We start from the raw sequence: 14404 nt of genomic DNA on the forward strand, positions 1-14404 counted from the left end.
ATATTTCCAATTAAAAACCATTGTAAAAGAAATAAAGGAAACCAAATATGCATTTATTCAACACCAGATATATTTCATATTGATCAGTTGACAGTAGTTATTGGCTATGTTGGAATATGAGATGATTGAATGCTTTTCCACTTTCTCTCTTTCCCATCGCAAGATAGATTGGAGAAGCTTTTGCTAACATCATCTTGAAATTCTTTGTACAAATTGGAATTGATGTAGCTAATCTATGAGGACAGTCTTATGACAACAAATCAAACATGTCAGGATGCTATAAATTGCTTCGAGCAGATATTATGAATATCAATCATCTTGCACATTATTGTGACAAGAAACAGTTGCCAAGAATCAATCATTTTATTCAGCTAAAACATTTAATTTCAAAGAAACATAAATGTAAGTGTCCATATCTATTGTAAATGGTTGGCTATCAGCCTTCAGCTAAAATATACCATAATGTATCTGGATTGAAAATAGCAATTTGGAGCATTTATTGGTGGTTTAAAGCTTTAGTCTTTCCAGTGATTTCTGGATCCTTGTTGAGTGAAGAGGAAGTTTGAATTGTGAAATCATAATTGCTTCTTCCATAAATGGATTAACACAGAACTGCTCCAACTCACATACTTGTTGAGCCTGACTTTTCAGCATGTCAATTAAGCAAATATCAATGAAACATTCGTCAATAGATCTGGAACTGGTTTGTGCTGAATTCTTCTGCAAGTCAACTTCACAGCAATCACCAACAACTGGAACCAGAGTTTGAACGAATTCACGTGAAACTCATTTTTTCCCAGAAGGGTCTATATATTCAGTGGAGACAGTGTCCATTTGACTATTTGATGTAAGTATAATGATGTGTAATGTTATTAACAAAACTGACTTCTCTTTAAGTTTAAATTGCCCAAGCAAAACTTCTAAAGGTTTAGACAATCAAAAGTGCTTTCATGAAGTGTCTAGTTAGCTAAGTCCAAAGAGATTAAAACATCTCCTAAAACATCATCTCATTGTTTGCTTCATAGCTTTCTTGTTCTTCATAGAGTTCTATTAGGAGATTCTACTTGGCTGTTTCCAGTATTGTGGTATGGAGTTGTTTTGGTTTGAATATTATTAGTGTTCTGCAAAAACATACAAACACATTGCAATATAAATTGGGATTTTTGGTTTGAATAGATTGAAGCTGGAACATCAAATATGAAGATTATTTTTTGAAGGCATTAAATTACAGTAGGATGTTCCATATCCAAAGTTCCAAACACAAACCTTAAATATTCATCTATAACTACAAACAAGTCATGTTAAGAGTTAGATGATGGTAAAGGACCTTTGAAGTGAACACTGAAGTGCTCAACTGATTATTGTAGACTCAATGTTTGGTATGAGGAAGATAGTAAGATTGTGGTTTCAATTCCAAGCACATAATGTACTCATCACAAGTTCTTTTTTAACATTTTCCAAAAAACAGTATGTCCTTAGATCTGACGCAATGCCAATTCAGTTAAATCTGCAAATCCATGAGATGTTACAGAGGAGCATCTGTAAGCCAATCAACATCTGTATTATCTTTACCATGTAGGTCTTATAATTGTAGAACAATAATCTGAAGTGTCAATGAAAAAACTTTATCTTTTTTTTTTGTTTTATCTTTACTGTCATGGCTAAATATATTGATCAGTGTGTAACATGAATTATCCTCCAAGTAAAATAGTTTGCCATTTCCAGACACTTTCTGTGATCACCATAGCCTCTTTTCATTTGATGATGGATTCAGATCTTGAGATAAGAGTGACAGGTTTATTATATTGTGAAAAGACACACGTAACTGTTACTTTAGAAATATCAGTTTCAGCATATAATGGAACTCTAGGTAAGAGAGAGAAAGGCATTAACTAATGAAAGTTTAAGCAGATGAATAAACACCTAGGGGTAATTTTTTTGCAATGGAAAAGTATGAATTAATAGGGGCTGAATTAGTTCTGAGGCAGGGGACACACATTTACAATAATAACTATGTAAACTTAGAAGCTGCTTTCATTGTTTAGTATTGTGAGGTGCTATGAAATCAACAATGGGTTTTAACTTTCTGGATCAAACCAGGAAGAGCTGCTTTCCATTTTCTATCCTTGGTAACAAGGTTAGATGCCTGTCATTGTTCAAGGATAGATGCCTGCCATTGTTCAATTGAATGTTAAGCCTTTTAGCATCTGAAATAAATTTCTTAGGAAACATTTTTCACATTTAAATTTCTTATCATACTCTTCAATAGTTTTGCCAACAACAATAACATATCTTTGATATTGCTACTGCTACTTATATCATCCATCACTCTTTGAGAACTGTTTACAGCAACAGACACACTGAATGGTAACCTTATTTACAAGAATGTCTTCATCATCTCGAAATGCAGTGTATTTCTTATCCTTGTGGTGGAGTGGAATCTGATGGTATGCTGCTTCCATATTTCAGTTTCCTGTTGAATTTATTCTATGAAATAAAATGCTTGAGAGCTTCAACGTTAAGAAGTAGATAGACATATAAAAAGCAATAGCAATTTATCATTCATTTATACAAGCTGTTGTTTGCTAAGGTTTCTTATTTCTACTGCTTGTGCTTGTCATGGAAACTGAGGGCTGAATAATGCTATCAATAAAATATCATTTCATCAAAAAGTGGTGATATTTAGAAGCAGTTGGTTTCAAATCACATTATAAGTGTGAAAGAAATATGAGGAGAGGTCACCTCCAACACAGAAACAAATTGGGTAACACTAAGGGATTTTGTTGTTGTTTTTTCATTTTAAATGAAGTTCCAAGTTTAAATGTAACAGTGGTATATCATTTAAATCATGTCCTAGAATTGTAAAGGAACATTAGTTCTGAAAAGCCCAAAGCTGCACTTTTTCATAAGTTTAAAAAAAAGAAATGTTTAAAATACAGAAAGCTGAAGAAACAGTCTAATTACGTTGAGTTGCATGGCCAATTTGGAGGAAGTGTTTAGCTATGTGGAGTGAGAGATTCTTGTTAACACCCTCATCTATGAAACTGTTGGCACTACAGAAATTGAAAATTGTTAATCATAGACATTGATAGTAGCTTTTTCAAGTGCATTTCCTTTATACAGGTTTGTTGTTGTTCTTTTTCTGAAACCTCTTTTACATTTGTGATAAATTCTTTACTGGACAAATGCACCAGTCTAAGTCATGGTTAAGGGCCAGTGCAAAAGTGGCATCTTCATCTATAGGTTTTCTGAGCAGCTTCTTAGAATGGGAACCTGGGTGACTGCCAGTTGTGAATTTATTGAAGAATTTTCTGCGAGTTTTTATGGAATATAATCAAAATCCTGGAAATTAATTAGATCTCTAACCCTTTCCTCTTGATATTGAACAGCAGTTACAATGTGAAACTTACAGTGTCTGACAAGGTTGTATAGAATTCAATATCACCATCTGGTTGATGTCTTTACAGGTGCTATTGGAATTTGAAAAAACATTGTATTCTGCTGTTTAATGAAGATGAAATATTTCAAGTATTGTAGTTGATGTAATCAGCAATATGGCTGAAGACTGAAGATGTGATGCAATTAGTAAATAAAGTGAGTCTTCAACATTCAATTGAGTGTAGTTTCCAGCAAAAAAAATTTAGGAAAATAATTTTAAAGTATATCCACTCTATACTTGTATCTGATGAAGTGCCATTAAATCAATGTGACCCCTGTGACTATTTCTACTGTTATTGTTGCATGTTTAAGCTTTAACCAAATAAATTGTGGCACAAAACAGTTGCTAAGAATCTATTGTTTTATTTGGCTAAAGTGTTACAACTTCAGTATATGAAGTACGGATGTAAACTTCTGTATTTATTGCAAATGGCTGGCTGTTAATGTTCATTGTAACCATATGGTCATGCATCTGGACTGAGAGTAACAGTTGAAAGCTCAGTCCCATAATTTGATTGGTGCATTTGCTGCAGAAAGCTGCAATAGAGCAATTTCATTCTTTGATTCTATACAAAACTTTTACAATTTCTTTTATGATCCACCTCATTGTTTGTCAGTAATACTTCAGTGCCTGAAACTTCAAATTAGAAGTCAAAAGTTTAAGGTGAAAGCATATCTAACCAACTTAGATAAGTCATGCTCAGTTCTTTGTTATTGCAATGAAGGATATAAGGTTGTTTTATTGATTGTTTTTTTTTTCTAGTTGAATTTCCAGATATGGAAAAGATGTTTCAACAGCAGTAACCAAGTTTCAAAAGATTTATTTAGGTGATATTGAGTATGAATTTGTACCAAGAATACTTCATTTCAAGAAACTTTATTAAATTCACGCCCAAGTATGAAACACTACAAGTTTCTAGTATACTATATGCTCCTGTAGATAACAATGAATTAACTTCTTCATTCCCTAATGTTTAAACTGCATTATGTATTCACTTGTGTTTAATGATAAATAATGTGATTAGAGACAAGAGTTTGTTTGAGAGGAAATATCTAAAGAATGAACACAGACCAAACAATGGTACTAATATGACTCAACAGACTTGCTCTCATGGCAATTGAAAACAATGTTCTTAAGAACTTACAATTTACTGATGTTTTGGAGAAATTTGTTTCCAAGAAATTAAGAAAAGCAAATGTTTGAATTTTAATAGTCGTTAGCTTTGTAAAAACATATTTAATTTCTTTTACTCCATATTTTTTTTACTAGGAGGCCACATAGTACCTGTGACCCAGAAGCTCACGAAAGCTTAATTTACTTTTGTATATATGTGCATACATATAAATATGTAAGCCTAAGCATGCAAACATATACATATGCATGCATGCACTTGTGCAAAAACATGCATCCATATACATGCGTGCATATAGAAGCATACACACACGGGTATACATTTACAAACATACATATACCTATACATATATATAGACACATACGTAAATATACCTACATATGTATGCATATACACACATACATATAGCAGTACATGTATAAATATACATACAAAATGATACATGTATGCATAAAGGCATACATATACCTGTATATTATACATATACCAATATAAGTTTCTGGGTGTGCATGTATACATATATATACATGTTTATGCATATACATATATATATCCATTCATTCTTTTTTCTGGCTTCAGTCATTACACTGTAGCCATGCAGGAGCATTTTCTTCTAGATTATAATAATTTACATGGACCCCAGTATCTCATGAAAAACTTGAAAAGCAAAGTGGATCACAAAGTATTTTCTCTGACACTATGCTGATTCTACACACAAACACATGTATACCTATGCATGTATGTACAAACATCTATACATATATATATGTCCCTCTGTCACACTCTAACCTCCCATCATCTAGCACAAAGCTACCTCTTCCAATACCCACCTCTCAAAGGATCTTTGTCTTACGAGTTACTTGATAACCTCACCAGTGCTGGTGCCACGTAAAAAGCATCCAGTCCACACTGTAAAGTGGTTGGTGTTTGGAAGGGCATATCCAGCTGTAAAAATTGTGCCAAGGCAGACCTCACCAGTGCTGGTGCCACATATGAAGCACTCAGTCCACTCTGTAAAGTGGTTGACATTAGGAAGGGCGTCTAGTGTAAAAATCATGCCAGAACAGACAGGGAAGAGTGGTGCAATCTTCTGGCTTGTGAACTCCTGTTAAACTTCCAACCCATGCCAGCATGGAAAGTGGACGTATGATGATGGTTATGATATATCTATCTATCTATCTATCTATCTGTCTGTCTATCTATATCTATATATATTTATATAATCATACATACATGTACACATACATTTGTATTTATGTGCATGTGTGTGTGTGTGTGTGTGTGTGTGCGTGTGTTGTGATTGTATGTCAGGTTACTCATAAGTGCTGCTGGTAACATGAAGTCCAGTACATGTTGTATGATCAGGTTGTCAATGATTAAACCAACTCCACCATCAGTCTTGCCTGGTGAGGAAGGTTGTTATAAAAACTCAGGATAAAAACAATACCTGCCAAAAGGATGAACTCAATATAGGGTCAATGACTATATAGCAACAGCACAAAGACATAAATTTTGAGTAAATGTCCACAATGATGCAAGACAATTGGGTGTGAGAGAACTCTTAACTTTTGTAAAAGCATATCTCCAGGAGAAGGCAGTATATTAGTAGTATAAATGGGGTGGTCTGGGCTCAGTAACCTTGGAAGGTAGTCAGACTTGGACAGGAACTCCAAGTGTAAACCATCACTGCTTGTGAGTACTGTATATTAGATTGGAAGAAAACTTGGGACTCACCCATCCCAAAAAGAGTTTGAAGATGCAATGAATGGAAGAAGATTTTGGTGGTTATGACAAAGGACCCCAACCCACAGTCGTGGTTATAACAACATGCACTGTTGTATGTATGCATGTGTAAACACACACATGTATATTTCTGAACCACATGACTGAGTTCAATTCCACTGAGCAGCACTTTTGGTAAGTGTCTATTATTATAAAGACATGAGCTGATCAATGCCTTGTGAAGGAATGATGGAACTTGGTAGATGGAAATTGAAAGCCTGTTATGTATACATAGGTGCTCATTGCTGATATATACAGATATGTGTGTATGTGTGTGTGCATGCACTGGTGTGTTTGCTGACATTTGCACTTCTCTGAAAAATCACTCCGATATGGATGGTAACGTTATTTCCCCTCTACATCTTTAAAGACATGGAACAAGGAAGCCCTTGAAAAAAACAAGTAAAGGTTAACAACAGGGGGTGGGGAGGAAGAGCATCAGGCTACAAAACAATACCCAAGCAATATGTTTGTCTTATCGATGCTGGCATGGAAAAAAGGATGTATAAATGAATAAAAATGTGTTTGTGTGTATATGTGTATATATATATATATATATATATATATATACACACACACATACATATAAATGTATGTGTATGGTTCAACAGGACTGGACAGGTCTAAGAACAGTGACATGCTCAAATATCTGCTTTAGCATGGCTTCTATTAATGGATGCCCTTCCTAATGTCAACTGCTTTACATGTTGGGTGAATGATTTTTACCATAATTTTGAGTTAACTCAGCCCTTATGAGTAAAACTAGGTACACATGTACACACATACATGCACACGTAAATAAAAAGATCTATTGGGTGTTTTGATGGGAATTCAGTAGTTTAATCAACTGAACTATGTCATTAAATTAGCATGTAGATGGCTGAGTATTCCACATATACTTGTACCTTAATTCAGGTAGAATTAATGTGATACAGTGTGTGATGGGACTGGACTTTTCAATTACAGGTACAATCTATCCAACAAGTTGCTGCAAAGTTTCCCTCTACCCAGTTTTACTCTCCAATGTTGGATCGACCCAAGACTTTGGTAAAAGAGACTTGCCCAACATACCATGCAGTAGGATGGAACCAGGGACCTCATGATTGCAAAGCAAACTTCTTAACTATTCAGCCATGCTCACGCATATATGTATGTGCTTGTATACATATATACATGTAAACAATATATACTACACTATATAACTCTATCCCTTTTTCTTTTTGCTTAATGAAATCTTTCAAACATTAGATGGCAGGAAGCAATTTACTGAAAGGATGTAGTGTAGGAAGAAGAGATTGGTCCCGAAGACTGATTGGAACAGAAGAAATAATAATAATAATAATGATAATAATAATAATAATAATAATTTTGATGATAATAAACATAATAATAATATACACAACATTGAAAAAGAAGTCATACCTGGTAAAACCATATCATGACTGGCTAAAAAGAAATTGAAAAAGAAATAATACTCAAAAGATAGTAACACAGAAAGATTGAAAGAGAGAGAGAGAGAGAGAGATTGAGTGATTATCAATTGACAAAGTATACCACGGTAAATATCTAAACATGTCTTTCAAAGAAGAGACACACAAGTCATGAAGCGAACATCTACATGGCCGCTTAACTTGTGAGAAATAGCACTCAAATCTCCTTCAAACCACAATATACGATCTTAAAAACATCAGATAAACAAAGTTCCAGATAAACATATTGCAGGTGTGTGTTTGTATGTGGAGATAGGCTGGAATGTTTTTCATATTAGGTCTGCTGGATCAGGGTTGAACTGAGGCTAAACAATAATGTCGACGAGGGAGTTTCTATATAACATGACCTGCTAGAAATAGCAGCCAAATTTTATTCAAATAACATCCTACCCAACTTGAAGTATACATTAATGCAAGTAGACTTAGATATAAAAAAAGAAGAGATGGTCTTGGTTGGAATTCCTTTAATCATAAGTTTGCTCAATCAGAAAGAAAGCAGTGACAAAGTAATTATTCATCACATGGCAAATTTTTGTAACTTGTCATAGAGACACATTAAAATTTTAGTGATGGGTCAGAATGTGGTGTGGTCAGTTGTGACATTCTGTCACTGAAAAATAAGACATCTGTTTTTCACCCCTAAGGTATATAACTACAGTTATAAGAAGTTGAAGGAAAGCCTGGCTGAGAACTAATAATTAATTGTTACTGCCACCAATGCAGCACAAGAGAATCCGAAGACTTGCTCTTTGGTCATGTAATTGTTTACAGTAAAAATAAGTCAAACTTAGTACAATTTAAACTCAGAAAGTAAAAGACCAAAACAAAGCACTGCAAAACATTTTGTCTAATGCTTTTATGATTTTACCAACATACCACTCTCAATAATAATTGTTTCTAGCATAGATTACAAGGCCTGAAATTTGTTCATCAATTATATCAACCCTAGTACTTGTACTTTATGTTATCAACTTTGAAATGGTGAAGGACAAAACTGACCTCATACCACATACTCTCTCAAATTCATTAATCTATTTACTGAATAAAATGCATACTCTGCATTCCATGACAATGCACAATCTTCCAAGTAAACTAGTCACATGCTATTTCCTATATACACAACACATGCTATCTTACCACAAGTTGCTTGTCAAGAAAAAGGTCATGAGGACTATTTAATAATAATAATTACACAAAGCTTTTAAAATGAACATAAAAAATCCCATGTCAGCTTCATCTTGTATCTGTTCTTCAGTCTAGAAAGTCCCAAAAAAGATTATGGACACTGACTCTCCTCATCATATTAGCAGCATTAAAATAAAAAGAAAACTTTATTAACTCAAATTAAGGATTCATAAAGGAGAGACTATCATTTTGGCCAAGGTCCATCACAGTAAAGAGCCTCATCTGAAACATTAGGATCTATTTCAACACAATATTCTATAATAGCTTTTACCTTAATGACTACATGACTGAAACATATATGATCACATAACCTGCTAGAAACAATAACCAAGTTTCCCTCTAATCTCAGCCCACCAATTAACAAAATGAAAGACATACATTAGATAATGTCATTCAAGATACAGCCAAAAATGGAAGGAGAATGGGCAGTCATAGCTGACATGCTTTCGATTGTTGATCTGCTTGATGTGGGTTGACCTGGTGCTAAACTACAAAACCACACAACTTTTGTTTTAATTTCCAATTATATTCATGTTGATGCAGGCCCTTATTACCAATTCTAACAACACACTGGGGCATTTTCTTCTGGGAAGCAAAACAATAGAAATACTTGTTAGTATAGGGGCCAATGCCATGACTTGTATATGAAGAGGGTTCATAAACACTGGAGTTTGTTGATGGAAAAGAAATCTGAAGAAGCGTTGTGGTCAAATGGATAAAGTACTGGGATACCACCTCATGAGCTGTGAGTTCAAATCTATAGCAAACATTATGGTATGTTTCCAGGTAGGACACTTCAATACTGTATGCCTCAATTCTAACAGAAACAGGTAGGTACTTGCTTGCATGGTGATGTGATGGCAGTTTCTTCATGCCTGAAGATCATGAAGAAGAGCAATATGCCCTCAAGTGGCTATGTAAAGCAATCCCTTTTCCTCCTGCCTGCACCCAGTATTTTCAAAGTGAGAGTTATAGTCTGCACAATCCAAACTCATTCTTTAAAATTAGAGGTCTGACCACAGTGGGCTAAGATGACTACAGTGACCCGCATGCTGTAAGTTTTACATTGGGGTGACCTGCTTGGTGAACTGCCTTACAGGGCTGGAAAGCTTCACCTATGCTAGAAGGGAGTCAAAGAGGGCACTTGACTGCCTGGGGGACTCCACTCCTTGAATTGCTATTAAGGTTGACCTCCCTCGCCTTTTTCTTTCCCAAGGTACTCACAAGGTAGTGAAGGTTTGTGTTTGGAGTTTCTTCTATGCTATAACATGCAAATTAACCTGCAGCTGGGACCTTGAAAGGTGCCACTGCTCTGGGTCAGAGTAGACCTGGGAACAGCTAAGAGGAGATTACACACTCCTCAAAACTCTGGAACTCCCAAACCAGGGCCCCACAATTGGATGCAGTTTAAAGGTATATCTAGGAGACATGCATGTTAGATTAGGGCTGAGCTTGGAAATACAACAATACAAGGGGATTTAAATGTGCAACAAAAACTTGTTGCAAATAGAATTAATGAATAGCATTGATACACACAAAATATGCCTATTAACTGTTAACATACAGATGCACATTAAGTTGATGGTCTCCAGATATGTTTTAAACCTTCAGTTGTACAGCAATGATCCTGAAGAGTATCAGATATATAGAGAAGATATTACACAGGCTACATATTATGTATAGCTGCACCTATATGGTTCAACAATTGTCTTGGTCACACACACACCAGGTATTCATTCAAATTTGCAACAGATGCACACCAGTAATGCAACAAACAAACATCACAGATGTACACATTATGGTGAAATGGTGACATACATGCACTAACAGTGCAACAAATGATTACTCATGCAATGTGACTGTGTTCGTAAGGATAGTTCATTAAAAATATATATTGTGAAGAATGTGTAACAAGTGTGAAAGAGGTTTCAAATGTGCATTGGTTGCAACTGTGTAAATTTTTATTATACAAGGAATGTGCATTACTAATGCTATATATATATATATACACACACACACAAACTCTTCTAGTACATACATATCAAACATGGATGTCACTACAAAGCACTATATTCTGAATATAGCTAAACTATATGAGAGATTTAAGTGTTTCTTTAGAACCAAAAAATATTTTCGTGTCCCTTGAAGTCCTCTAGATAAAATGTCTTCAGTGTCAAATACTAGTCATTATCTACCCTACTTTACTCCTTTTAGCAACAATCTGTCCCAGTCCACCCGTGCCAAAGTAATCATCATCATTCATATCTAAATGAATATTTTGATATAGTGTGAATGGTGTCATGATTGATACAAATATAACATAATATATACATGAACTTGCAAATATTTTACTAAACCACTTCAAAAACTTGATTGGCACCTTAGGAATATGTCACTCTATATAGCCCCAGATTGATATCTTGTGAGTGGATTTGGTAAACGGAAATTGTGTAGAAGCACACTATATAGATATTTAAGAGTGTGTGTGTATGTCTATCTTTACTTGACAACTGATGTTGTTTATGTCTTTGTAACACAGAAGTCCAGCAAAAGGGGCCAATAGAATAAGTACCAAGTTTAAAATGAATATTGGGGTTGATTTGTATGACAAACACTACAAGGTGTAAAATTCATACATATTTGTGAAAGATTTCAACTTCCAATGGTACTCCTTGCACCAGCACATCTCATAGCATTATGTGTATCACAAAGACAACATCAACTGACCACCTATGCAATAACACAAGACTATTGAGTGGAAGACCACTGCTGCAAAAAATTGTTAATCCCGATAGTCCCAATCAACACACATGCAATCAACTTCAAACACCACAGAAGACTACAACAACATCAAGTGAGCCAATAAGAGAGCATCAGAAGATTGTCCCACAATACCCCAGGCAACAAATCACTGCATATTAGAACACAAATGAATTTGCCTTCCACTTGACAGAAGAATGATATATCAAGACAAATGGATTTGCAGATCTCATCTAGTAATGTAAGAGACTACCTACATACTATAGGGTTGCTCAGTCTGTACTGATCAGGGGTAGACAACAACAACTCTGAATGGCTTTGATCTCTAGAGAGATTGTAATGCTAATCACCATCTAATGTCCACTTTTCCATGCTTGTAAGGGTCAGATAGTATTTGTTGAGACAGCTTTTTTTTATAAGCAGGTGTCCTTCCTGTCACCAACTCTCACTTGTATACAAGTAAAATTATATTTTCCCATAGCCAGGCACAATTTTCATGTAAGACTGGAAATGAACAACATCGTTTGTATGATGGCAATGCTCATTTACAACTATTATGTGATGTCAAGACAAAGGTACACTCACACATATACAAACATATATATATATATATCATTTAATACACACAGGATTTGGAAGGTAGCAAGCTGGCATGCTGGGCAAAATGCTTAGTGGCATTTCATCAGTCAAATGCTGCTGAGGTTGATTTTGTACTTCATCCTTTGGGGATCGATAAAATAAATATCAGTTGAGCACTGGAGGTGATGTAATTTGCTTACCCTTTACCTGAACTTGCTGGCCCCATGTCAAAATTTGAAACCAATATACACAAGATTTAAATACAAGCAATAAGTTTCATACCTTTGATAATGCAATAGGCAGACAAGCTTACAGCAGGCAAGGTATTGATGGACAATCATTCAGGCTCAAAATACAATGAGCTTCTTCAGTTTTTGTCCATCTCATCCACTCATAAGGTTTTGGTTGGCTCAGAGCTATTTCACAAAACACTTGCCCAAGGTGCTGCACAGTGGGACTGAACCTGAGACTGCATGGTTGGGAAACAAGCTTCTCAACCATACATGCACCTGACAGTTAAATTCAAATTCCAGATGATCTAGAGGTCACTTATCCATCTCACTGTCACTGAAAAATGGTGACTGACCTTGGAATTTGGCAAACATCTGTCTTTATGTACATCAGTGGTTCTCAACCATTTTTTGATCCCTATTTTATTTGGGTGGATCCTATTAGCCATTTGATGTTTAAAAACCCTATTATATTTTTAGAATTAAATATCATTAAGAATTGTATAAAAAAATCTAAATAGAAGTTTAACCAGTTTATTGTACACGAATTTTAACAACAAAATCTGATACGGACTCCACTGATGTAGATAGCTCAAATATAAGTACAATCAGCAATAACATGACCAGAGTGAGTTTGCCTTCTTGACAGAGGTGTAGTATTTGAGTTTATCAATTTTACCTAGTGCTGCTACAGATTTTATAGTTCTAGGTTGAATTGAACAGATACTGATTTGGGTAACATAGTAATTCTAAAAAGATGTTATACCACATCAACAATAACAAACATTTGATTAGTTCTTTAGAAATTTATTATCAAAATTATCTCCAATTTGCCTAGTTATCCAGATAAAAAGTTTCCCAATGATGTTCAATTTATACATTAATCACAGATCAATCCCATCAAAATGTGGTGAAGATGGAAATATTAGAAAAATTTTGATCTTTAAGGTCAATCACCACCATCATTTTACGTGTTTTTTCCATGTTGTCATGGGTTGGACAAGTGTGATCCACTATAATCTCTCATGTTGTTGCATTCGTTTGTTGTCTGATACCCACATTTTAGAAAACTGCTAATCTTTGTTGCTGTGTATATTGTGTTTTATGACTGGATGCCCTTTCTATTGCCTACCACTTTACAGCAGTGTGAAAAAAAAAATTATCTTATTAACAATTCATTTTAGACATTTTTGTCAATGATAGCTTGCACAAATCCAAGAGGTTCATGATCAAAGATTATTCCATATATTGCCGATACATAGCTGAATACGATGAAACTTATGGCAAAAGAAGAAAAGAGAAGTGCAAAAAAAAAAAAGAAGAGATTACTGCTGAAGTAGAGTAGTAATGTAATAATAATGATCTCTTACACTAACAAAATGTCACAATTATAATGGAAGGAATGGTATGATGGTATGGCTGATGGGTTCGACCACTGGTATTCTTATTCCATTGGTTTAGCATGTTTTCTTTAGGACATATGAAAAAATAAAATACTAAATGCAATGAGTTATTTAGTCCAGTAAAGAAATTCTATTTCAAAATTTGTTTGAAGACACATGCATTGGTACTGCTGACATTAAAGTGGGGAGGTACATACATACATATAACTGTGACATTGACTGGTACATAATAAAAAGGCATAATAATACAGGAGAAAAAATAATAATTAATGAAATAAACACAACATGAAAACTGAACAGAAAATATGGAACAAACATTTCTTTACAAAAAATAAATAAAATATAAAGTCACAAGATTAAAACAGAAAAAAACTTTATATGTCAATTTCTGGCACAAAGGCCAC

General features: G+C 34.6%; 1 protein-coding gene across 3 annotated transcripts in view; it reads right to left on the bottom strand.

Annotated features, from left to right (window-relative positions):
- LOC106883153 (vacuolar protein sorting-associated protein 41 homolog) overlaps positions 1–14404 on the bottom strand; it is a 172996-nt gene that overhangs the window by 155512 nt on the left and 3080 nt on the right. The window contains exon 2 of one of the 3 annotated variants that reach the window (XM_014934061.2): positions 7776–7799. The exons of the other annotated variants lie outside the window; for them this stretch is intronic. Coding sequence (XP_014789547.1) covers positions 7776–7799 — 24 coding nt within the window. The remainder of the gene's footprint in view (positions 1–7775; positions 7800–14404) is intronic. 3 annotated transcript variants of the gene reach the window in all.

Source organism: Octopus bimaculoides, chromosome 18 (assembly GCF_001194135.2).
Source record: "Octopus bimaculoides isolate UCB-OBI-ISO-001 chromosome 18, ASM119413v2, whole genome shotgun sequence".
In the NCBI taxonomy this organism is placed as follows: domain Eukaryota; kingdom Metazoa; phylum Mollusca; class Cephalopoda; order Octopoda; family Octopodidae; genus Octopus; species Octopus bimaculoides.